Consider the following 26,725-nt stretch of genomic DNA (forward strand, 5'->3'; position numbering starts at 1 on the left):
CTCTTGGCCCGGTCCCGCAACCGGGCATGACAAGCGCACCTCACGCAGGACCCCCAGGCGAAGTAAATAGGCGCCTCCTGGTGCAACAACAGCAGCGTTAGTGGCGGCCTGCCGCAAGGATACTTGGGGCCTGGAGTCCTGTTGCCCCCTCCACACAGATACCGGGCGTACCCGATTTATGTGGCTGTACATGATTAGAAGCACGGTATTTTTCAGCATCTTTTCATCTGGTGGTGGTGGAGGATGTTTCAGAGTTATCCTTTACGGCAGGATTTCTTATCCAAGATAGACTTCCTCAGACAACACTATGAGATCCTACTGTTGATGATTGATTTGTGACGGGCTTCATAACCATAATGTCCTGACCCGGTCTAGGAGGAGCGCCATCTACTGGGCTCGATCACCTCGACATAAAGAGATCTTTTCACAACCAACCTCACTGTTAAGCACCATGCTCATTAACATTGACTGTTTGGACAAGTCTTGTATCATTCTCCGAGTATAGGTATACATAGTGTTGAGTGAGCAAGGTCCTTGGAGGCCTTGTAGATGGGGGTGTGGAGCTAGAATGACAGAAGGATCAAGGGACCTTTAAGTATATCATAAAGCATCAGTAATATATTGAGTGCTATCTACAGATTACAGAGATCTGATGGGGTTTAGTCCGATTCAGTACGAGTTGCTTTTTTCACATTGTGTTTATAACGTTGTTACCGCTTAACAGCCCGATAGCTAGATGATAGTTTGAGCAAGACCAGCTTCCTGAGCTAAGTGTGAAATCGATTAGCATGGACGGAATGGCAGTGTAGAAAAGAAACCTCAGATAATTGCCCTGATGAAGTCCCTATAAGGGATGAAACGCATTTGCTGGGTCTGTCAAAGTCAAGTCATGTTTTTGAATTGAATAAAAAGATCTTAAGATAATGCAAGATGCCTGATGATTTACTCTAAAATAAAGGTATACACGACTGGTAAGGCAAGAGTGATTACAGCTACCAAATCAAATTCCCAGTGAAAAGAATATGAGTACATTGTTGCCTCCTACTTATGAAAAAGACTTTTGTTCAGGATTGAGTTCTGGGAGCAGTGTGAACTCTAGGAGTTGGCACATAACTTTGGGATTGAGTGGAACTTTGGCCTGTGCACTTCAAAGATCACTACTGCTACTGTTGAGAAAACGTATGAATAATCATGTGAAAGATTTTATGTTGACCAGTGTAAACAAATCACTTATATGTAAAGGAAAAAGAGAGCTAAAAAGATTAACAGAAGTTCCTCAACAAATTTGTGCCAGTGAGTGCAATCTGTAAAAAGGGGTCGGGTGTCCACAGACTCAGAAGAGCTAAGAATGGGCCCACATTGCAATGTGAATGTTCAACTTTCATGAATAGATTGTTGATTGAACAAAAAATGGTGGTTATATTTCATGATTTCTGAAGCCACTCCTGCAAAGTTCAGCTGACACAGGGACAGGAATGCTCTTAATATGATCATGTCTTGATTCGCTTTCACAAGCCTGCTGCTGATTAAACAATGCGCAATGATTAACATCGGAGATATCTGAACCTTCCCCTACAATATTCAGTTTACAATAAGACCTACCTTAAATTTGATTTTTTGTGGTTTTGTTTTAACTTTCTTAAAGAGGATACTAAAACAATGGCAATGAGGAAGTTCTGCAGAGAATGCCATTATAATGCCATTAGTTTAGAGAAATCTGCAAAATATTTCAGGTTATACTTTTTTTCACTTAACAACACAGTTAAGGTTATGGTTATGATATAAGACCAACAAGACCTGACATTATCGAGTTAGGATTGGTTGCGTATATATAGCTTGGACACATGCCATGATTCACACACCAAATGCAATGCTCATGTCCTCACCCTTCCAGGAGTTCATGACTTCACAAATAAGAAAATTGCTCGGAATAGTGAGACCACGTATTACCTAGCCATTAACATTATAAGTGGCACAACTATGGACACCAAGTAACACCTCTGTAGATGTGTTGCAATTTAAAGGCGTGGTGTGAAGTACTTTTAGTCATTGTTAAAAATACGTTGAGGTTATGAGCATTGTATTTCGTATAGAAGTTATGTTTGCATGGCACGTGTGTAAGCTATGGTTAGAGCAGCTAACCTTATCTGTAGACTTTCAGGTGTTTTTGGTTTTTACATCATAACAATAAATTAACTATTTTCAAGTGAATTTTTTTTTTTAAACATACATCATGATGTTATAACCTCAGCTAACCAGAACTTCATTTTACCTGTATGTTTTTGAGATGGTAAAAAAAAATATTTTAAATAGTGGTGGTAAATAATGATGCACCTGTATCTGTTGTACCAAAACCCCAGTTAGCGGGCCAATAATTATTTTGACTGGCATACGTTCATATATATGTGCACATGTATGCATGTACAAGTTCACAGTCACTCCATTCCATAAATTACCTGAATTTTCCTGCAGGTGCGAAACCCAGAAATCCAAGAGTTTGGCGCTGAAAAGAGAAAAAGAAGAGAACATGATGAAACCAGGATTGAACCAAAAGGAAGAAAATCCATAATCGCACAAAGCGCAATGACTTCCCTTGGGATGGCTGTCTGACAACCCCTTAGCACTAGCAGCCTTACCATCACTGGCACAGGAGACTCAGCCACTTAATAATATGTATTCCGAATGGTACCCAACTAGAATTGGAAGTTTTGGAAATGGCAAATGTGCCAGGCAGGGTACCACTAGGCCAACCCACAACCACCTCTGACCGAAGCACTGTTCTACATCTATCCACAGACAAAGACATCAAAATGGTAGTAAACATGTGGCCACTGTACAGTTTTCGCCCCTCCTCCCCCCCCCCCCGGTTTAAATCTCATTGCAGACTGGGAAACTTAAACAAAAAGTCCAATGGCGGGAGTTTGTTGGGAGTTTCAATTGATAAAGTTGAAAATATGGCCATTGACTGCCACAGTGAGGAACAGGATAGAACTTCATATTAAATTGACTGGTCTATATCAATTTCAAAGAGGGGAAAAAGAGGAACTGTTTATGGATTTAACAATTCTACACAGTAATACTAATGTAAGTAGCTGTTTCTTTAGCAGATAAAATTCTGCTTGATTTCTGAAATACACAATTAATATGTTTTAAAACAAACTAGCAATCCCTTAATTATACACACCAATCATTTAATTTTAAAGTAACAATTTGAATATTTTAAAAAAATGTTTTAATTAATATGTGGAGGCATGAGACCAATGATAATTTTACATTTAAAACTAGGGCCTCTGTAAATACTGTACAATAAGGTGGCTTACAGAGGTGTAAAAGAATTCATTCCCACTGGCTCTCATTTCTCATCCAAATGAGAACAGCAGAAGTACTTGAAGTACAAAGAGTACAGTAACCATAGGGATTTTCTTTACTGAGATGGCGCTGCTTATATTTTCATGGTTCTATCAAACTTGTCGATTTTCATAGTTCCACATCTTTATAGAGTGATACCATTTGTCATCCTATTACGAAGTTATGTTAGTCTTTCACAGCGTGCTACTTGGGCCGTTCAATGGATACTGTCTCCCTGATCCTCAAAAATTGTTAAGAGTTGGGCTGGAGGTCTATTTCAAATGTCTTGCAAGTACCATTCAGGCTGTCACCAGAAAGCGAAATATTAATCACCACCTAATGTTATGTTATTGGAATTTATAAAGCACATGGCGACCCGAACACATCCCAGCACTGTTGAGCAACACAGATCTGTGACCGCAGGCTTTTTAGGAGTTAGTTCACAAAAAGGAAGGTTTTGAGCTGTTTCCTAAAGGCCAATTAATCCTACATGTCTAGCTTGAAACTGATGAAGCAAGATTTCGCACATTACGCGACTTGCTGAGATCAAGAACCTCGATTTATGTATAACTCTGTAATCCAAATTGTATGTCTTACTAATTTCTTTTATTTTTGGTATACATGTATCTTAGTGATGCTTGCCTATGTGTTTTACTAATACGATTAATCCTTGTGTTAAAATGGCTGTCACTTGGGAATTTACTACTGCGCATGCGTTAGTCACACTCACGTGACGTGACGTAGTCGCAGTTGTGGTGGGAAAATGTGCGCATGCGTATTTGCTGCTAATATGGCTGTCTGAAATACTCACATGGTGAAGCTTGCGCAGATGCTCTCGTGTTATTGTGTGTTGCACTAATCTATAATTGCATAGTATATTTTTACAGTGAGAAACCTAAAGTACAAAATCATGATATGTAGTAAGTTCATTTATTTCTATGTTTTAATTTGTTTTCGCTTACTTTTCATGTACCGCGATATGGGGGGGTCTGAATGAGCCGAGAACCATCTTGAAGGTCCCTTCTGCGCATGTCGCGCAGCCTGGGAGAAGGTAGCCTTGAGAAGTGGAACCCAGCCAGTTGGCAGCCACAAGTCAAGATGCTCCTGCGAAAGCCACCTCTGACCCAGCGAGAGGGACTCGAATGTACTGAAATTGTTACAATGAAATCTTTCCTATTGTATTCTGTGTATTCTCTCATGAGAACCCCAAATTCACTAGGCGGGTCCTTAAGATGCAAAACTAAGCTTGAAGAAGTCTGTTCTGATTGGTGTGTTAACCTATCCTATGTGGGGACCAATCGAAATTGGGGATTCTGACACTTTGCAACATTTGGGGGGTGGTACACTGACCCGAAAACAGTATATCTAGCCTAGGTTCAGCTAGAGAAATTGTCCGACTTGTCTGAATAGCTGACCTGTCACTGACCCAACGCACTCAATAGGTGACTGAATACAGAGCGCTGCGGAGCACTCTGTCCGAATTTGACCTTAGACTTTAAAGGTTTTACTAAACCTTAAGTGCTGGCGGAGCACTTTGCTGGGGAGTTCGCTAACCCAATCGGGGTTCTGACCGATAACTGCAGAGAGGGTGGAGCGCAGGCGTTGCTTCCAAACTGCGGGTGCTGGTCGTGCCTTGGTGGTCCTGTCCTGATCCTAATCTGGTTTTCCTGTCCTGGGGTGTCCAATCTGCACCTGCTGTCCCATAGATGACTGTCCTTCCTTGGGGTATTTCCTGTCCTTGACTGATCCGTGGCCAGGGTTGGTCTGCACACCTTTCTAGGTAAATATAGTGCGAAAACTCTTCACTGCATCTTCTATATTTCTGTCTTTGCTTTAATAAAGACATTTCTTTGCATATGTTAATTTTCCATGCTTTCCGCAACCTATTATAAAGTCATACAGTATATTTCCTTAGCATGTTCCTATGTTACCCTACCTTTTAGAACACATTTTCTCTCCATACTGTTTATGAAACATTACTGTGGTATATAAATTTCTCCTGAAATCTGATTTGCGTAAGATACTAGAACTATATAGCGTGTTCCAATTTTCCCCCTCCTATAGATGTATAGGATTTCCAGTCCATACCTTGCAGTATTTTTCCCAAACAGTAAAAGTCAAGTTCGTGATCCAAAAATTTAAATCCATTTAGTAGATCGCATTATTATAACTTTCTTATAGACTTATAAATGGTTGCCCTGTCACTGTTCCTCTACGGTTATGTTCTTTTTGTTATCTTGATTATTGATTGCCTTTTGACTGTAAACTTGCTAATTTCCGAACCTGATTTCTAGATAAACTTTTAAAACTTCCCAGTTGTCTGTGATCATTTAATGTGGAATAGAAATAAGTTGGGTTTTGTATTTTGCCTGCCTTTCTTTTACAGCTAGCTCCCTGATCCATTGTGGATCTTAGGTACCTGCAACGGTGGATTGGTAAGTCAGGTACGATAGAAATAAATAGGTAGGAACCAGGGTTACTGGTAGAAGAATTGGTATGTCATCTGATTATTGTATAGGTTGAACTGAAATTTATGGGCCCGAAAACTATATGGTGAAATTATTGGTTGGGTGACCTACGATCTCTATCAGTAGTTTTCTGGTAGCAGAGGTGATGGTTAGGGACTAGTTAAAGTTAGGAAGGACTAGTTAAGCTAGATAAATTGGATGCTGCTAAGAGTTTTTTTTTGGTTGTGTTTATGCTGCTGTGGAAGCAAAACAATTTGCATGACTTGATCACTCACGTAAAATGTTTGCTTTGAAAAATTATGAGATGTTTTAAATTGTTTTTCCTATTATTGTACTGATATATGTATTAACACATTTGTAAGTTAAGTGTTTTATGTTGTTGGGAATCCCCGGGGAATTGAATAGCGAGTGGTGAAAAGAATCCACTTGTTTTGAGGTCACTGACTCCAGGAAAGTTGGTGCAGGTTAGGCAGAACTGGAAGCACTAACTAGGGTTTTTTCTGAATGTATGTTTGAATAAATGATAGCTACAAGATCACTGGCAAAACTTCTATCGTGATATAACCTAGTAAGGGTCACAGCGGAAGGAGTAGCAGGTTCGTCGGGGCTTGAATGATAGCAAAAGGGTTAGCTGGTGAAACTTTGGGCTTGGAATATATCCCGATAAGAAGTGGATGAGTCAAAAGAAGTAGGAGGTTTCCTAATGCTTGAGTGAAGGGCAGGCAGAAGAGATCTGTCCGTAGCGTGTGAAAAGTAGACAGAAGGAGTTTACTTGCAATGAAACAAATCTTTCCTGTCTAGACACTTGAGTACAGTGGCGAATGTGTATTCGTTGTTAAATAACCAAGCACAAGCACTTTAGAGAGAAATTAAGTTTCCGTTACCTTGTGAAGGAGGGAGTCAGTTGCGGAGCTGCTCTGACGTCACTCTGTGCCGCGCTGGGATTGGTAGACACAGCGGGTGTGTAGCGGAGCCAAAATTGTAAAGGAGGGGTGAGTGCCGAAGCGTGAGGACTTGTCTCACGAAAGGCCGCGTACCCATTGATCGAGACTATTTGAATTCGTGCATTTCATTGGTTGCACGGAAAATAAGAGACGCATTTAGATTGGAAGTGATTTTGTAAACAAAGAGCCAGCTTGAAGGAAATTATATGTGGCGTTCGTACAGACCGCATACTAGACCAGATCCGAGACATTTAGGATTTGAAAACGATCAGTGGAAAGGTCATAACACTAGCAATATGTACGGAAATAAGAGAAAATTGTCCCTGGTGAACAAAGTGAGGAATTATTTCAAAAAAGACAAACCAATTAGAACCAGAGAAGGTGTTGTCATTCCACCACCTAATACTCCCGCATCTTTTATGATGTTTGATAAAGGGTACCACTCGTGTGTATGGTTGGAAAATTGGGCAGAATACACGAAAGATGACGGAGTATTGGCTTTTCCGTTAGAAGGTACATTTAACGGCAGTATTCTATTTAATTTGAGAACCCGAATGAATGATTTACATCCCAGACCTAGATTAACGCAGTACGAAGCACTAGAGGAATGGGAAATCGAGGCTTTTGAAAGGGACAAGCCCCGAATGGATAAAGGGCTTACAAAATTTTATCCGAAATTGAAGCAAGAGACCCGAGACAAAAAGATGAAGCATTGGAGACAGAATATGATTGTAGAGGGACTGTTTCCAATGATGCCAACGGGTGGTCCTCCTGGGGGGGAAAAGAAAACAGAGAAATGCAAACACTGGGTGCCCATTGGAGAATCGGATGACGAATTGTTAGATGACATGTTTATGAGAAGTCCACCTCCTTATAAAGAAAGGACACCGACCTTCTAGTGAAGGGGATAATTCTCGAAGACCTCCGCCCCAGGAAGAGGCCAGATCTGCAAGTGTAGGAGGGAGTTGTCATATACCTCCCTGTACTGAGAGTCTAGGACCCATAGATGCTAGAGATAGTTATCCTAGAATACCCGCTGGTGGGGAAACGAGATACACGCGCGAAAGAGACTGTTTTCCCAGATCTCCCTACGAAGGTGAGGCAAGACCATCCAGTTCAGGAATGCCGTTCCTAAACCCTCTATATGAGGAAGAACCAAGATCCCTAGGCACAGGTACCTTGCACCCAAGACCTAGTTATGGTGAAGGACCCAGAGAGACACATCCCACTGCCCCGAGTTGTGCTCCAACTTTAACCCCACAAGTGTTACATGACAATTCAGGCGAAAGGATATTGGAGGACAGAGAACGAGAGGCACTAGCTAAGCAGAGAGCTGAAATAATTCAGAAGATTTCCCAGTTAAATGCAAGTCCTGAGTCCTTAACAATCCCGGTTACTATTGGACCAGTGGTTCCATTGTATGGGGACCGACAGGGAAGTCCAAGAACTCCAGTTATTACCCCAGTTGTAGCCCAACCGAGATCAGAGCCCTTAATTGTAGATGACTTAACAAGTGAGTGTGAGTCTGAATTTTTGCTAATGGATCTGCCCATTAGGGAAACAGGAAAAAGGATGCAGAAAAGACATAATCCTTTCAATACGGGGGAGATTCAAATAGAATCAGCTTCAGGTACTAAGAGCGTCACGGTAGTAACTCCTGAAGAAATTGAGAGATGGAGTCGAGAATTAGAAAAACAAACTCTTCAGTCGAAACCTCTAGATCTCTACAAACTGAGAGTAGAAATAGAAGAACCTATGGCAGGAAATGTAGGATTAGACAGACTAAATACCTACTCGGAAGAAGAGCTGTTGTTTATCTGCAAGAATATATCAGCAGCAAGAGAGGGAGGGTATGAGTAGACACTCCTAGACCCCGGGCTAATTCATACACAAACAACAAAGGAGTGACTTGGCACAAGCATTTAAAAAAAACAACAACCACGGTTCCCTTAACGTGTGGTGAAGGTTAAATAAATAAATAAACCCCCATGAAAAGTGCTCTGTCTTCGTCTAAGATAAAATGGTACTGCCAGTTCCGTTAGTATACCAACTGGTACGCTTCTCACCCTCTAGAGCTAGCAATCTACAGTGGTGAAGCTCTATTCATTTAGAAGGACCCTCACTCACCACTAGTTGGTGACATGCTTCATCATCGGGTCCCCGCTAGGGTGACCGAGTATCACCCTAGCGTGCTACAACGCCTGACTACAGCGGAGCAGGATGTGGTGAGTGGAACAGTGCCCAAATCAAAAAGTGACTAAACGTGTGGTGTTAGTGCAAATTAAAAAATGCATAGGTTGTAACCAGGTCAAAAATGTTTTAATGATGGTCAACCCGCATTGATTAAAAATTGTGAGTGGACTAGACAAGGTTCTGAGTTACGGAACCCGAGTCCTAAAAATCGGTCGACATGTTTCTGCTGTTTTTTTGCATTTTGCTCAGCTTTCTTCAGGACCTAATAATTAGTCCTCCGGTGGTGTGCGCGCACTAAGGCGTACCCTCCCGGGAGGCTCTAAATGTGAAAAATAATTAAATATAAAAATGTGTGAAAAATTATCACACAACAGTTAACCATGTCATCTCATGCCATTTGCAGAAACAATCATAGCAACCTATGGGGAAAAAAAGGACAGAGACAAAGACAAACAATGACACATAATTAGATCTCAATTGTGGTCCAATATTTCAGAATAAGCTACATTAATGGAGCTGGCTTCATGTGTCATACTGGAAACAAAGCCCGTCCAAATGTGACGGTGCAGTGTAATATCATTTATATGAATGGGTGCCGATTGCTTCAAAATTATGGATCAGATCCCAACATGCCCGACCAATTCTGCCGGTAAAGAGCGGGGCAAATCGCATGTATATCCTGCTTTCAATTCAAGTCAGACTTGCCTTATACATATGGCTCATTCGTCCCATAATAATAATCATAGTCGAGTGAAGGATTAAACGTTCCGTTTTTAACGTCATGTGTACAATACATAACTCAAGGGCTTTGAACCTCTCCATAGCAGAAAAGAAACGAGAGTGCTATATTTCTTAATTACTCACAAAAAGCGGGACATTAAGATGCCCCTTCGGTGAGGGTGGCGCGGGTGTACTTCACGCGGTGGCTTTCTGCAGTGGGAGAAAATAAAGGGCGGAGGCATGTATCAATTTCCCCACTATCGGAAATAATAATAGCGCGGAAATCCAGGGGCCCCGGGCGAATATTTAACTGGTCGGGTATCACTTACTTCTGCACTCGCGGCTCCCCGCCCGTGACCTGCTTTCTTGTCCAACCCTCCCGGAAGTGGTAGTTTCACCGGGAACTCAGCCTGTGTATATAGAACGCCCTGGGAGGATCAGAGTACACCACGTGGGATGCTTGTAGTCACGTGGTGTCGTCCGCGGGAGCAATCTTAAAGGGATACAGTGCTAAAAAGTGGGTTGCTAATGCCGAGCATCGCGAGTTCGAGCCCCCGCATTGACATCAGTAACCACACTGCGCTGTAATTTATAGTAATGTTCTCGAGCCAGCAGTTAATCAGTTTTCATTATTACAAAAAGTCTAATTTCGAATATATGATGGGTGATACTTATTATGTCAAGGAAGCAGAGTATCAAGATGCTAATTACATATCCTGCTTCTTCATACAAATGGAGCAATTAATAATAATATTGATACTAACAGCGCTTCCCTTAGTCGAACACTCAACATACTCCCTACATAGGTTTACTGTTCAGAGATGATAAAAAAAGTCGAGTTTGTCAACTGTTATATGACATAGAGAACCAGAGCATGACAAATCATGGACATAGTGTAATCCTCTATCTTCGCAGGACACTGCCCCATGGGATATCATCATTGAGACCAACCCTATTTGTTCCAAGGCGATACACCCAACGTTGTTCACGTTCAAAAAGCGACGCCTCAGACCCATATTCTTGATGTTCTAGAATGGTCCACTGTAAGTCATTGGGGGTATGTCCAGCCTGTAGAAAGTGTGCGGTGAGTTTTGTGGTCATCTTTTTACACCGTATATTACTTCTGTGTTCACAGATTCTGATTCTTGTACGCCGCGTTGTCATTCCCACGTATTGGAGGCCACATCTGCACGTAATGAGATACACCACGTTGGTGGTGTTACAATTCGTATGACCACACTGCTCCCAACGGGTGCCATCTGTCAAGTCTAGATATTTGGTATTGGAAGTCAGGTGGCACACGTTGCAATTACCACATGAAAAATGGCCTTTAACCGGTGGAAGGCCCCATGCGTTGAGAACGCTTGGTGTGGGATCAGTCGTCCTTTTAGTTCTGGGTCTTGTGTGGACCAACGAGTCCTTCAGGCTAGTTGCTCTCTTGTAGGACAGTAAAGGTTTCTTCCAATCTGCTTTATTGCTGGTTATAATCCTCCAGTTCTTCTTGATACTTTTACTCACTGCGTTGGACAGCGAATTAAAAGTAGTAACGCAGGTTAAAGGAATTTCCTCCTTCTCTTTGGGGGGATTTTCATCCAACAGAATATCCCTCTGCTGGTTGCGAGCCCTCTTGTGACTCTTGTTGATTATCCTCTGTGGATATCCTCTGTTTTGTAGTTTGATAGACAAAGCATTAGCTTGTGATTTAAAGTCAGTGAGGTTACTGCAGTTGCGACGTATCCTTAAATACTGCCCATACGGGAGATTTTCCCGTAGGGCTCTCGGGTGGTAGCTGGTGAAGTGCAACAAATTATTTTTCGCAGTTGGCTTGTAGAATGTCGTTGTCTCAAGCCGATTCTCCTTTCTTCTGATTTGGACATCCAAAAAGGTCAAATCATCTCTGGAATATTCATGGGTGAATCTCAAATGATCGTCAAGTCTATTCAGCCATGTAAAGAAATCCAACAGAACCGCTTCATCGCCTTGCCAAATCAAGAAAATATCGTCTATGTAGCGCTGCCACATGAGTATGTTGTTACCGAACGGGTTCAGGGCGCTCAAAATATTCTTAGCCTCAAAATCGAAGACATATAGGCCCGCCACCGACGGAGCAAAGGTACTGCCCATCGATGTCCCCGTAGCTTGTAAGTAAATCTTGCCATCATGTTCAAAGAAATTACGTTTCAGGGCAAGGGTAGCGCATTCCGTTACAAATACCTTTGATGTGGCATACTCCCAAGGTGTTCTCTCAAGGGCTTCTTTCACCACCTTGATGGTCTCATCCTGCGGGATGCAGGTGTATAGACTCTCAATGTCCATTGAGACAAGAAAGCATTGATCATTTGGTAAGGTAATGGATCTCAGTAAAGACAAGAAACTTTTCGTGTCCTTCAGATAGGTACATGTGGATTGGATGATGGGTCGCAAGAAAAAATCACAGTATTTTGAAAGGGGTTCAAGCAATGATCCTAGACCTGATACTATCGGTCTTCCAGGTGGGGGTAACTTCCGTTTATGAATTTTAGGTAGTATGTAAAAATAGGGTACCCGGCCTTCTGAAGTTGTTAGGAAATCTGCCTCTTTTTTAGTGATGTAACCATCCCTTTCCGCTGTTGACACCAACTCACAAATCTCATCTCGTAGATCATCCGTCGGGTCCACCATTAGGGGGACGTAATTGGTGGCGTTGTTCAACAGGCGTAAACATTCCGCATCATAGTCTTCTTTATTAAGATGTAATTCTTAATAAAGAAGACTATGATGCGGAATGTTTACGCCTGTTGAACAACGCCACCAATTACGTCCCCCTAATGGTGGACCCGACGGATGATCTACGAGATGAGATTTGTGAGTTGGTGTCAACAGCGGAAAGGGATGGTTACATCACTAAAAAAGAGGCAGATTTCCTAACAACTTCAGAAGGCCGGGTACCCTATTTTTACATACTACCTAAAATTCATAAACGGAAGTTACCCCCACCTGGAAGACCGATAGTATCAGGTCTAGGATCATTGCTTGAACCCCTTTCAAAATACTGTGATTTTTTCTTGCGACCCATCATCCAATCCACATGTACCTATCTGAAGGACACGATAAGTTTCTTGTCTTTACTGAGATCCATTACCTTACCAAATGATCAATGCTTTCTTGTCTCAATGGACATTGAGAGTCTATACACCTGCATCCCGCAGGATGAGACCATCAAGGTGGTGAAAGAAGCCCTTGAGAGAACACCTTGGGAGTATGCAACATCAAAGGTATTTGTAACGGAATGCGCTACCCTTGCCCTGAAACGTAATTTCTTTGAACATGATGGCAAGATTTACTTACAAGCTACGGGGACATCGATGGGCAGTACCTTTGCTCCGTCGGTGGCGGGCCTATATGTCTTCGATTTTGAGGCTAAGAATATTTTGAGCGCCCTGAACCCGTTCGGTAACAACATACTCATGTGGCAGCGCTACATAGACGATATTTTCTTGATTTGGCAAGGCGATGAAGCGGTTCTGTTGGATTTCTTTACATGGCTGAATAGACTTGACGATCATTTGAGATTCACCCATGAATATTCCAGAGATGATTTGACCTTTTTGGATGTCCAAATCAGGAGAAAGGAGAATCGGCTTGAGACAACGACATTCTACAAGCCAACTGCGAAAAATAATTTGTTGCACTTCACCAGCTACCACCCGAGAGCCCTACGGGAAAATCTCCCGTATGGGCAGTATTTAAGGATACGTCGCAACTGCAGTAACCTCACTGACTTTAAATCACAAGCTAATGCTTTGTCTATCAAACTACAAAACAGAGGATATCCACAGAGGATAATCAACAAGAGTCACAAGAGGGCTCGCAACCAGCAGAGGGATATTCTGTTGGATGAAAATCCCCCCAAAGAGAAGGAGGAAATTCCTTTAACCTGCGTTACTACTTTTAATTCGCTGTCCAACGCAGTGAGTAAAAGTATCAAGAAGAACTGGAGGATTATAACCAGCAATAAAGCAGATTGGAAGAAACCTTTACTGTCCTACAAGAGAGCAACTAGCCTGAAGGACTCGTTGGTCCACACAAGACCCAGAACTAAAAGGACGACTGATCCCACACCAAGCGTTCTCAACGCATGGGGCCTTCCACCGGTTAAAGGCCATTTTTCATGTGGTAATTGCAACGTGTGCCACCTGACTTCCAATACCAAATATCTAGACTTGACAGATGGCTCCCGTTGGGAGCAGCGTGGTCATACGAATTGTAACACCACCAACGTGGTGTATCTCATTACGTGCAGATGTGGCCTCCAATACGTGGGAATGACAACGCGGCGTACAAGAATCAGAATCTGTGAACACAGAAGTAATATACGGTGTAAAAAGATGACCACAAAACTCACCGCACACTTTCTACAGGCTGGACATACCCCCAATGACTTACAGTGGACCATTCTAGAACATCAAGAATATGGGTCTGAGGCGTCGCTTTTTGAACGTGAACAACGTTGGGTGTATCGCCTTGGAACAAATAGGGTTGGTCTCAATGATGATATCCCATGGGGCAGTGTCCTGCGAAGATAGAGGATTACACTATGTCCATGATTTGTCATGCTCTGGTTCTCTAGGTCATATAACAGTTGACAAACTCGACTTTTTTTATCATCTCTGAACAGTAAACCTATGTAGGGAGTATGTTGAGTGTTCGACTAAGGGAAGCGCTGTTAGTATCAATATTATTATTAATTGCTCCATTTGTATGAAGAAGCAGGATATGTAATTAGCATCTTGATACTCTGCTTCCTTGACATAATAAGTATCACCCATCATATATTCGAAATGAGACTTTTTGTAATAATGAAAACTGATTAACTGCTGGCTCGAGAACATTACTATAAATTACAGCGCAGTGTGGTTACTGATGTCAATGCGGGGGCTCGAACTCGCGATGCTCGGCATTAGCAACCCACTTTTTAGCACTGTATCCCTTTAAGATTGCTCCCGCGGACGACACCACGTGACTACAAGCATCCCACGTGGTGTACTCTGATCCTCCCAGGGCGTTCTATATACACAGGCTGAGTTCCCGGTGAAACTACCACTTCCGGGAGGGTTGGACAAGAAAGCAGGTCACGGGCGGGGAGCCGCGAGTGCAGAAGTAAGTGATACCCGACCAGTTAAATATTCGCCCGGGGCCCCTGGATTTCCGCGCTATTATTATTTCCGATAGTGGGGAAATTGATACATGCCTCCGCCCTTTATTTTCTCCCACTGCAGAAAGCCACCGCGTGAAGTACACCCGCGCCACCCTCACCGAAGGGGCATCTTAATGTCCCGCTTTTTGTGAGTAATTAAGAAATATAGCACTCTCGTTTCTTTTCTGCTATGGAGAGGTTCAAAGCCCTTGAGTTATGTATTGTACACATGACGTTAAAAACGGAACGTTTAATCCTTCACTCGACTATGATTATTATTATGGGACGAATGAGCCATATGTATAAGGCAAGTCTGACTTGAATTGAAAGCAGGATATACATGCGATTTGCCCCGCTCTTTACCGGCAGAATTGGTCGGGCATGTTGGGATCTGATCCATAATTTTGAAGCAATCGGCACCCATTCATATAAATGATATTACACTGCACCGTCACATTTGGACGGGCTTTGTTTCCAGTATGACACATGAAGCCAGCTCCATTAATGTAGCTTATTCTGAAATATTGGACCACAATTGAGATCTAATTATGTGTCATTGTTTGTCTTTGTCTCTGTCCTTTTTTTCCCATAGGTTGCTATGATTGTTTCTGCAAATGGCATGAGATGACATGGTTAACTGTTGTGTGATAATTTTTCACACATTTTTATATTTAATTATTTTTCACATTTAGAGCCTCCCGGGAGGGTACGCCTTAGTGCGCGCACACCACCGGAGGACTAATTATTAGGTCCTGAAGAAAGCTGAGCAAAATGCAAAAAAACAGCAGAAACATGTCGACCGATTTTTAGGACTCGGGTTCCGTAACTCAGAACCTTGTCTAGTCCACTCACAATTTTTAATCAATGCGGGTTGACCATCATTAAAAAAAATTTGACCTGGTTACAACCTATGCATTTTTTAATTTGCACTAACACCACACGTTTAGTCACTTTTTGATTTGGGCACTGTTCCACTCACCACATCCTGCTCCGCTGTAGTCAGGCGTTGTAGCACGCTAGGGTGATACTCGGTCACCCTAGCGGGGACCCGATGATGAAGCATGTCACCAACTAGTGGTGAGTGAGGGTCCTTCTAAATGAATAGAGCTTCACCACTGTAGATTGCTAGCTCTAGAGGGTGAGAAGCGTACCAGTTGGTATACTAACGGAACTGGCAGTACCATTTTATCTTAGATGAAGACAGAGCACTTTTTATGGGGGTTTATTTATTTATTTAACCTTCACCACACGTTAAGGGAACCGTGGTTGTTGTTTTTTTAAATGCTTGTGCCAAGTCACTCCTTTGTTGTTTGTTTATCTGCAAGAGCCTTACTCAAAATGCCAGAGTACTCCATGAAAAACTAACTGACACTGCAGCTAGTATGGGAATAGATATCTCGAAATCAAAACCTTTGCAAAAACCGTACAGAGCAGATTTCTCAGACAAGGATCTGGAAAACCTAAACATGTCAGGGAAAAAGGCACAGGTCAAAGAATTATTGACAGTATTACAGAAATGGGGAGATGTGGACAGATGGAAAGCCAGGTGAGCCAAGAAGAAAGATGAGGCTAGATCCAAACAAGTGACTCCTCAGTTCGTGCTAAAAGAAGCTGATAAACCAGAGCAGTTATGTCCTATGCGGGAAGTACCAGGTGGAAAATACGTGCATGTTCCATGGTCCAGACAGGATATTGTGTCCTTTACAAATGATTTCCCAAAATTACGAGAGAAACCTGTGGATTGGTACCGGCAGGTGGAAAGGTTTGTAAAGGTACAGAAATGCCTGTGGAAAGATTTGGATGGGTTCTTTGATATAGTGGTTCCTGTAGATCTATGGACCGAGTGTAAGATCGCCATAGCTTGGCCTAGTGAGGAATACACGAGGGATCCTAACACAGGAGCACCCTCTGATGAAGTAATGAAAAAATATGATCAGGTGATTTTACACCTAAAGCAAAAGGTGCCTGCGAAGGAAACTGATTGGACAAAGATAGATAGAACCACACAGGAAAGGGATGAGACTGTGCACTCCTTTTATGAAAGATTGTTACAGGTGTTTAAAACGTACAGTGGTATAGACAACATCGAGATGAAGGACATGACCCACTTCATTTACAGGTTTGTAAACGGTTTAAGACCTGAAATTTGCCAGTGGATCAAAGACAATAAAATCTGTTGGCAGTCCAAAAAAATAGATGAAGTTTTGCGATACGCAAAGTATTGCGAGGACGAGATGGCAGACAAACGAAAGGCTTTGAAGGAGAAGGTGATGTGGGCACAAGTAAAATTAGCCGAGCAGCAGGAAAAGCAATTAAGTACAATGAATAAGAATACCCAAAATCAAGGTTCTGGGGGTGGAGGGGAGCCCAAGGTAAAAATGAGCAGAGAAGAAGCTAAAAAGAAATTTCCCTGTCACCAGTGCGGAGAAATCGGGCACTGGAGAGACGAGTGTCCATATTTACAGCATGATAATACCCAAACCCCTGATTTGACTCCACAGACGCAGAATGAAAAACCAAGAAAGACTCAGCATCAGGTAAAGGCAAGTCAATTGCCCAGAGCACCAAAGCCAAACTATAAGGGAAAATCACCACAGGGTGATGACATAGAGATCTGGGGAGGCGATGAAAATAGAAATGCAGCAACTTCGCAGTTTTTGTTGAATTATACCTTTTTCTGTGACGATCAATACTGACGGGGCCTGAGAGGGGAGGACAAGGAGTGTGTTCTTGGCGCCTCCTTGCCGGTAGACCAGTCAGGGCCATACATTGAAGGAAAGGTTGATGGAAATGATGTCACTTTTCTATTGGACACTGGTGCTACCCGTTCTACTGTGAGAACAGCGGACGTTCCAAACCTACCCCTCTCGGGAGAAGCAATCCAAGTAGTGGGTGTGTCTAATCAATTGATTAGTACCCCAGTTACCGAGCCCATGGAGATCACAATAGGAAATTTTAAAGAAATGCATAGGTTTGTAGTGTGTGATACCAGTCCAGTAAACTTACTGGGACGTGATTTGTTGTGCAAAATGAACTGCACCATCTTTTGCACACCAAAAGGCGTCGAAATTCAAACCCCAGACGAGGATGGCATCTATGAATTATTGTTAATAAGACCTGACTCAGAAATTAAACAAATGACTGTACAAGACTTACCCGAAGAACTTCAAAAGACAGTGAAATCAGAAGTATGGGACTTTACTGGAAAGGATGTAGGATTGATGGCAAATGTAGACCCCATACAAATAGCCATGAAAGAAAATGCAGTTTACCCCAATACCAAGCCATATAAAATGAGTGCCGAAGTGAGAGCAGGAGTTGCGATTGAAATACAAAAATTGCTAGAAGCAGACATCATACAAGAAGTAATGAGTAGTCCGTGTAACTCTCCCATAATTGGAATCAAGAAACCTAGTGGCAAGTACAGAGTAGTGCAGGACCTGCGAAAGGTAAACAAAATTGTGGTCCCTTGCTGTCCCATTGTCCCGAACCCAGCAGTGATCTTGTATCAGATTCCCTGGGATGCTGAGTGGTTCACTGTGATAGACCTATGTCATGCATTCTTTTCAATCCCATTGCATCCAGATAGCAAATTTATTTTCTCATTTGCTTTCGACAGTCACGTGTATGTTTGGAATCGTGTCCCCCAGGGGTACACAGAGAGCCCCTCTATCTTTAATCAGATCCTGAAAAAGTGCCTTGAATCCTTAGTCTTACCTGGAAAGTCTGTTTTGGTGCAATATATAGACGACCTTTTGGTGGCATCTAAAAGTCATAGAGATTGTGTGATTGACACCATTGCCTTGCTGAATCACCTAGGTGAAAGGGGACATAAAGTGGCCCCTGAAAAATTGCAATTCTGTTCAAAGTCAGTAAAATATCTGGGGCACCAGATAGAAAAAGGCATCAGAAAAGTCACTTCAGAGAGAGTTAGAATAATTCAAAAGATGCAGTTACCCCGTACTCAGAAAGAGATCAGAATGTTCCTTGGGGTTGTAGGTTACTGCAGGCAATGGATTGTGGGATTCGCAGTCCTGGCAAAGCCTTTGATAAAAATGACAAAGAAAGGAGCAAAGGACCCAGTTGAATGGGATGATGAAGGCTTAACAGCATTCACTAAATTACGAGACTGCCTGTGTACAGCCCCTGCTTTAGGGATGCCTGACTATTCTAAGGAGTTTGCACTGTTCTGTGACACACGTGACAACTGTGCATTGTCAGTTTTAACTCAGGAGCATGGTTTGACTAGACGTCCAGTGGCATATTTCTCTGCCACTTTGGATCCAGTAGCTGCTGGATTACCTGGATGTCTGAAAGCAGTAGCTGCAACCTGCACGAGTTTAGAACAGAGTGAATCCATTGTAATGGGACATCCTGTAACTGTGTATGTTCCACATGCAGTTGTGATTTTGTTGACCCGAACGAAAACTCAGTATCTCACCCCTAGTCGGCTGACTAAATACGAGAGGATTCTCGTGGGTGCTGCAAATGTAGTCTTTACTCGGTGTAATATCCTGAATCCAGCCACCTTACTCCCTGACTCAATGGTTGTAGAAGACGAGGGAGAGAACGAGCATGATTGCATTGACCTGACAGAATTCAGTACTAAACCACGCCCAGACATTAAGGAAAATCCTTTGCCTGTTAACGATGAAGAGCTGTATGTAGATGGCTCATGTATACGACACAAACTAGTGGGCCTAAGTGCTGCCTATGCTGTAGTCACTTTAAACAGCATTAAAGAAGCATCCTGTTTATATGGAATAAAGTCTGCACAAGTAGCCGAATTGATTGGGTTGATAAGAGCTTGCAAAATTGGGAAAAACAAAAGAATAACAGTATATACTGATAGTCAGTACTGTTATGGGGTTGTGCATGACTTTGGCCAGTTGTGGCTACAAAGGGAATTTTTGACTTCATCAGGTACACCCATTAGAAATGGGAACGTTGTACAAGATTTACTGGAGGCCATACAGTTACCGAAAGAATTGGCAGTGGTCAAATGTGCTGCTCATAAAAAGGGCCTTGACCATGTATCATTGGGAAATAATTTTGCTGATGAAGTGGCCAGACATTGTGCAATAAATCGCATGTCTGTAAATGTCAAACTGGGAGGACCTGGAAACAGCTGCCAACTTATGGTGTTTGAAGAGGTGCCTACATGGGATGAGGTGAGAGATTGGCAGCATGCTGTGTCATCGGAAGAGAAAGAGAAGTGGAGGAAACTTGGTTGTCGACCAAGAAGTGAGGATGGTGTCATTGTGGGCCCAAAAGGTATGCCTGTGTTGCCTAGACATCTGCTTGCTTCTATGGCCAGACTGATACATGGAGATTCACACACTGGTAGGGACGCCATGGTTCTGGTTTTCCAACAAACATGGTACAATCCGAAGTTCAGGAAAGTAGCAGAATCACTCTGCCAAAGGTGCTTGACATGTCAGCAGTTCAACGCTGGCAAAAGAACAGTAGTTGAACTGGGGAAAATTGGAAAATCAGGGGGTCCCTTTGTGAGAATACAGATTGACTTCATCACCATGCCTCGTTGTGAGGGGAAAAAGATATGTCCTTGTCATTGTCTGCCTGTTTTCAAAATGGGTGGAAGCCTACCCTGCCAAACAGAGTGACGCCATAACAGTAGCCAAATTGTTACTACGAGAATCGATACCTAGGTTCGGGGTTCCAGTCACTATTGAATCAGATAGAGGAAAACATTTTCAGAATGAAGTAATCGATCAGCTCTGTAAAGCATTCGGAATCACACAAAAACTGCACTGTGCATATCGTCCAGAGGCTTCTGGAGTAGTAGAGCAAATAAACGGCACTATAAAATCGAGATTAGCAAAAATGTGTAATTCTACTGGCATGAACTGGATAAATGCCTTGCCTCTTGTTCTGATGGGACTCAGAAGTATTCCAGACCGTAAAACAGGCCTGAGCCCCCATGAAATCCTGATGGGAAGAGTGATGAGACAAGCATGGGTACCAGGATACAAACTGTTAAACATTTCTGATGATTTGGTACTTGAGTACTGCAAGCAACTGGGTGACCAAGTGCGTTCTATCTCTCGCCAGATTGGAGAAGACGCCGTCGCCAATCCAACGACTCCAGTCCACAAATTGGTCCCTGGCGATTGGGTCAGAATAAAGAAACATACTCGTTCGAGTTGCCTTGCACCGAGGTGGGGAGAAAAACGCCAAATAATACTGGTGACCACGACAGTGGTAAAGTGTGCAGGCGTGCCCAAGTGGATCCATGCCAGCCATACACAGAAGGTGATTCCAGACGAGAAAAAAGGCGCTGAAGGTTGTCCAGCTGAGGGGTCTGCAGACGTTGGTCCTGAAGTAGCTGATGACGAACAACCGAGCACCAGCCAAGATGATTGGATACCCATAATCGACCTAACCGAAGACCCAATCAGAACAAGAGAGCGAACCCAAGAAGATAGAGAGTGGAATAGAGAGGAAGAGATAGGCACAGGCGAAGACCCTCAGATCATTGAGATTCACGTCAAATCTGAGGAAGAAGAGGAAGGTCAGACAGGGACAGAACAGGTGATTGACACACCTCCACAAACTCCTGAAACTGAAAAGGGACAGATTAGAACTAGTACAAAAGTTCGAGCAGAAGAAAATCAAGAGATCGAAGTGCTTGAACAGGATCAGATAGAAATAGAAGAACGTGTTCAGGACTCAGAAATAGAGACATTCGAGAGCCAAAACAAAAATTCCCCTGAACCAGGCCAGCTTAGTAACCAGGCAGAAGAAATAGATACAAGACCTGGAACTAGTCAGACAGGAAGGGAAGAGACAGAGATAGAAGTGCCACAAACAAACAAACATAAAAGAGTATTAGAAGAAAGCCAAATCGCAGTGCCAGCTAAAAGACTCAAGAAAAAGAAAAATATTGAACCAGGATATATTAAGAAACTGAAACTGAGAATAAAAACAGTAGAAGAAAAACTTGCAGAAAGAAGGAAAAGTCCCCGTATTATCGAACAAGCTGGAGAAAGCTCCACAAGACGGAGTGACCGAATAAAAAGACTGAACGAAAAATATCAAGATCCTGAATGGACATATCTAGTGTTGGAAGAGTTTGAAGATCTTGATATTACTGACGAAAGTGACGAAGAACAGACAGCTGATTATTCTGCCGAGGAAGACGAACCAACCTGAAAGTGTGCAGGGTAAGCTACCTGTGCAGAGTTACAAAGAGGGGTTGAGAAATCTTCTTCTGAACGAAAATGTCTGATTCAAATGTGAATGGAAGGCCTAGACGCAGTTGTTGCAAAACATGCTGCAGAGTATGTATATGTAGCATAGTTATAGTGATAATAATTTGGATAGAACTAACAGTTTTCATTCCTTATATGGTGAGCAAAAATACTAATATTGACCCTACTCAGACTGTGACCACTGACACTGAAGAACTGACAACACGAAGTGTAGAAAGACGTGAAAAAGCACTCAGACAAACCAAACGAGACTTAGAAGCATCAGATGAGGAAGGACTACATTACCATGGAGTTAAAAACCAGACACAGTTAAATGTTTTCGCTAATCTTTTAGTGCACTATGTAGAAACTATGGAAATAGAAGATTGCTATGTCTGCATGAAGCTACCTACTTCTGTAGCTGAAGGCGTGACTTACCATCACCTACCCTTGACCTATGGAATTTCCTGTAGTATTTTAGCAAGCTTATTTTACAAAAGAGGACCGTTACAGTACTACTATTCTAACTCAGACGTGATATTTTCTGAACTTCCCATACGTGGAAACTTGAATCCTGTACATACTAAAAGTGACGTTACACGTTATATGGGAGAATACTTTCTGACTATAGGTACCATAGACTTAAATGAAGCACACAGAGATAACTTGACCTGTTCATTACATGAACAAGAAAAGGTGTTTTTAAACATGGCAGAGAAAAGAAGGGAAAGTTTCCAAAGAAAGGCAAATGATAAGAGACAGAAAACTCCTAAATGGGCTGAAACCATGGAAAGCACCTCAAATGGTGGGAGTGGTCCCGCTTTGTTGCTGGATTTCGAAAGGAAAGGGAAACTCTGTCTTCATCGCGAAAAGACTAGTTATTATAATAACATTTTCATTGGTTCCAGTCAATGTGAACACAATTACAAGGTAATTGGAGGTTGGGGTTTCAAAAATGGGTCAGAACCTGTGTTTCCCGGAATTTATTATATATGTGGAAACAAGGCTTATTTCAAATTGCCGGATCACTGGTATGGAAGCTGCTACTTTGGCATTGTTTTCCCGAAAATATACCACGTGAAAGAAATTGCTGGAAGCAATGAAAACACTAATGGATTAGTGCGTAGTAAAAGAGAAAGCGTAAGTGAAATAATGGGTAGTATTTTTAGTGCACTGATACCTGGAGTGGGAGTGGTTCTGAATACACACAGAATTTGCAAATTATCCACAATAGTGGATGCGTTGTCTACTGACACAGCTCATGGATTCCTGCTGGTCAATACCGAAATGGTTGCGATCAGATCAATGGTTTTGCAGAACAGACTTGCGCTGGACACATTATTAGCAAAAGAGGGCGGAGTCTGCCGGATGCTGAAGGCGCAACATTGTTGCACTTACATACCAGATAAAAGTGTACAGATCAAAAGATATGTGAAAAACATTACTAATTTGGAAAAGGAACTCAAACCACTGGAGGTTGACAGTGCCTGGAAGAGACTTGTCGATGGTCTCTCCAATGTAGGTCATTGGTTTGCTAATTTAGGTAAAAGTTTATTGTTCAAGGTACTGATGCCAATTGGAGTGATAGGTTTCATCATCTTTCTCATATTTGTCTGCTGCAAATGTCACAAACACACGAAGAAATACACTGTGAATAAGAGGCGTGAAACGGAGTGTGGATGAACTTGAATTGGAAGACTTGAATAATCAAATTTACAAAAGGGTGAAAAATTCTCACCCTAATAAAGATGTGAAAGAGAAATTGAATAGGATGTTGGAAGAAATCGAACTGCACAAAGTGTGAGAAAAGTTGGCATCTGGTTCCATTAAGTTGTGATGATAGTAAATATCATCAAAGAGGGGATTGATGAAGCAAGATTTCGCACATTACGCGACTTGCTGAGATCAAGAACCTCGATTTATGTATAACTCTGTAATCCAAATTGTATGTCTTACTAATTTCTTTTATTTTTGGTATACATGTATCTTAGTGATGCTTGCCTATGTGTTTTACTAATACGATTAATCCTTGTGTTAAAATGGCTGTCGCTTGGGAATTTACTACTGCGCATGCGTTAGTCACACTCACGTGACGTGACGTAGTCGCAGTTGTGGTGGGAAAATGTGCGCATGCGTATTTGCTGCTAATATGGCTGTCTGAAATACTCACATGGTGAAGCTTGCGCAGATGCTCTCGTGTTATTGTGTGTTGCACTAATCTATAATCGCATAGTATATTTTTACAGTGAGAAACCTAAAGTACAAAATCATGATATGTAGTAAGTTCATTTATTTCTATGTTTTAATTTGTTTTCGCTTACTTTTCATGTACCGCGATATGGGGGGGTCTGAATGAGCCGAGAACCATCTTGAAGGTCCCTTCTGCGCATGTCGCGCAGCCTGGGAGAAGGTAGCCTTGAGAAGTGGAACCCAGCCAGTTGGCAGCCACAAGTCAAGATGCTCCTGCGAAAGCCACCTCTTACCCAGCGAGAGGGACTCGAATGTACTGAAATTGTTACAATGAAATCTTTCCTATTGTATTCTGTGTATTCTCTCATGAGAACCCCAAATTCACTAGGCGGGTCCTTAAGATGCAAAACTAAGCTTGAAGGGGGGCGCTAGAGGGCGCACAGCGGGATGGTTGACTCGTGAGTCAGCTCCGCCGGACGGGTGCATGAGAAGCGATGTATACCCGTAGAAAATACCGCAGGACCTCCGATAATGACATCAAATTAAATCGGAAAGCGCTGTCTGTAAACTGGTGTGTTTAAAACTGGACAATAAATAGTGACGGCGAAATTATCACAGAAACACAGCGCTGGTGAGCGATGTGAGCCAAGATGGCGGATCCGGGCGTTTGAGACAACTGACTCCTGTGGTTGCGGAAAGACCTACCTGAGGTACGGACCCGACATACAAGCTGCCCCGGGGAAAGAAGTTCTGCTTCTCCAGTATCTCGGCAAAAACGGGGGGTTACGGACATCGGAAAACAGTTCTACCCCTATGCGTTCCATGACCCACAAGATGGCGGCTGCAGTGGAACGCAGAGCCTGACGAGCGTACGTGTCTGCAGAGGAATGCTTCCCTGGGTCATATACACATACCGCATCGGCTAGCCGAAATATGAAGGCAATGCAGGTGGGAGTGATAATAAATATCGGTAGCTGCACATCCAAGCAAGTTATTTCGAAAGACTAGCTGCCCGACGGACGAACCAAGCCGTTGCTGCGCCGCCATCGCGGGAGGCCCTCCGGACCGTCCGGTGCAGAAACGCGACGAACGAGGCATCACTGCTCGTTTAGCACAACGTTGGACGACGCAATTGAAACAAAACGGAGATGGAAGCCGCCATCGGTGGGGCAGGCATGCGAGAGATGGTGCTCGGGCACCTGCTCCAAAAAGTACAGCGGTAAGAGCGCTCTGGAGCTGAAAACTCGCCCCCGGTATAACGGAAACATATGGAGGATCTATAGCGAACCACAACTCCCCGAGGACCTACTTTGAGATTGGTCGGTAGAACCGCCACTTTACCACGGAGCTCCCGCCGAAGAGGCTAATGAATAACACTGGCACTCGTAGGAAGACGGTAACGCCGAAGAATAGCCAAATAAACAAGTCAACGCCAGATCCCGATAGTGCTCCCACGGACAAAACACGACGAAACGCCCTACCGCGATATTCCAACATGGGAAAACCAGAAAAGCAACAAACCAAACTGCAGTTTGAGGCGAAGAAACAACCGCAGAACGCCACGAGGACATCGGACACGGAGGGCGATGGTGAAACATGTGAAGGGACAGGTATGGAGCAGGTCCTGCGAGCTATCCAACAAAGCCTGACTGAAATGAACAATAAATTGGATAGTGTGGTACTGAGAGTGGACAACATGGCCGCCAAACTTGATAAGCATGGCGAGCGGCTGGTCGAGGCAGAACAGAGAATATCAAGAGTGGAAGACGAGTCTGCGACTACGACTAAGGTATGTGGCGACATGGAAAAAACTCTGGAGACACTGCGAGCCAAGGTGGAGGATCAAGAAGCTAGGTCCAGGCGCAACAACGTCAGAATAGCAGGCCTGCCGGAATCCACAAACACGGGCAGAATGGAGGACTACGTAGAGAAGTTACTTAAGGAGTTGTTCGGCGAGGAACAGTTATCATCAGTCTTCCTTGTGGAACGAGCGCATCGCTCCTTGGCACCCACTCCAAAACCGGGCGCACAGCCACGTGTGATAATCGCCCGCATGCTAAACTACAGAGACAGAGACACTGTTCTTCGGCTGGCCAGGGAAAAGGGGACAGTAACGTATCAGGGAAACACCCTACAATTCTACCCAGACCACACCATGGCTGTTCAATTAGCACGCAAGGAATTTGCTCCCATAAAGAAAAAATTGCGGGAACTAGGCGTGGAATACGCAATGCTATACCCAGCACGGCTCAAAATCACCAATTATTTTTTTTTTTTTAAATATATTTTTATTGCAGGAATTAGTAAATCGTTACACAATCGACCAGCATAATAACACAAGCAATATCAGCGAAATACAACCCTCTGTCCCCGCACCGTAAGTTCCGTACATAGCCTTCCGGCCCACAACCCTGGGGTCGGGCGGCGAAATTCAATGGGGGCTCAGAAGGATGTCAGAGCTGGTCCGGATGATCC

General features: G+C 43.0%; 1 protein-coding gene across 2 annotated transcripts in view; it reads right to left on the reverse strand.

Annotated features, from left to right (window-relative positions):
- RUSC1 (RUN and SH3 domain containing 1) overlaps nucleotides 1-26,725 on the reverse strand; it is a 210,664-nt gene that overhangs the window by 64,142 nt on the left and 119,797 nt on the right. For both annotated transcript variants that reach the window (XM_078669581.1, XM_078669580.1), the window contains one exon: nucleotides 2,457-2,503. In XM_078669581.1, the coding sequence (XP_078525707.1) occupies nucleotides 2,457-2,503 (47 nt within the window). The remainder of the gene's footprint in view (nucleotides 1-2,456; nucleotides 2,504-26,725) is intronic.

This window comes from Lissotriton helveticus, chromosome 12 (assembly GCF_964261635.1).
Source record: "Lissotriton helveticus chromosome 12, aLisHel1.1, whole genome shotgun sequence".
In the NCBI taxonomy this organism is placed as follows: Eukaryota; Metazoa; Chordata; class Amphibia; order Caudata; family Salamandridae; genus Lissotriton; species Lissotriton helveticus.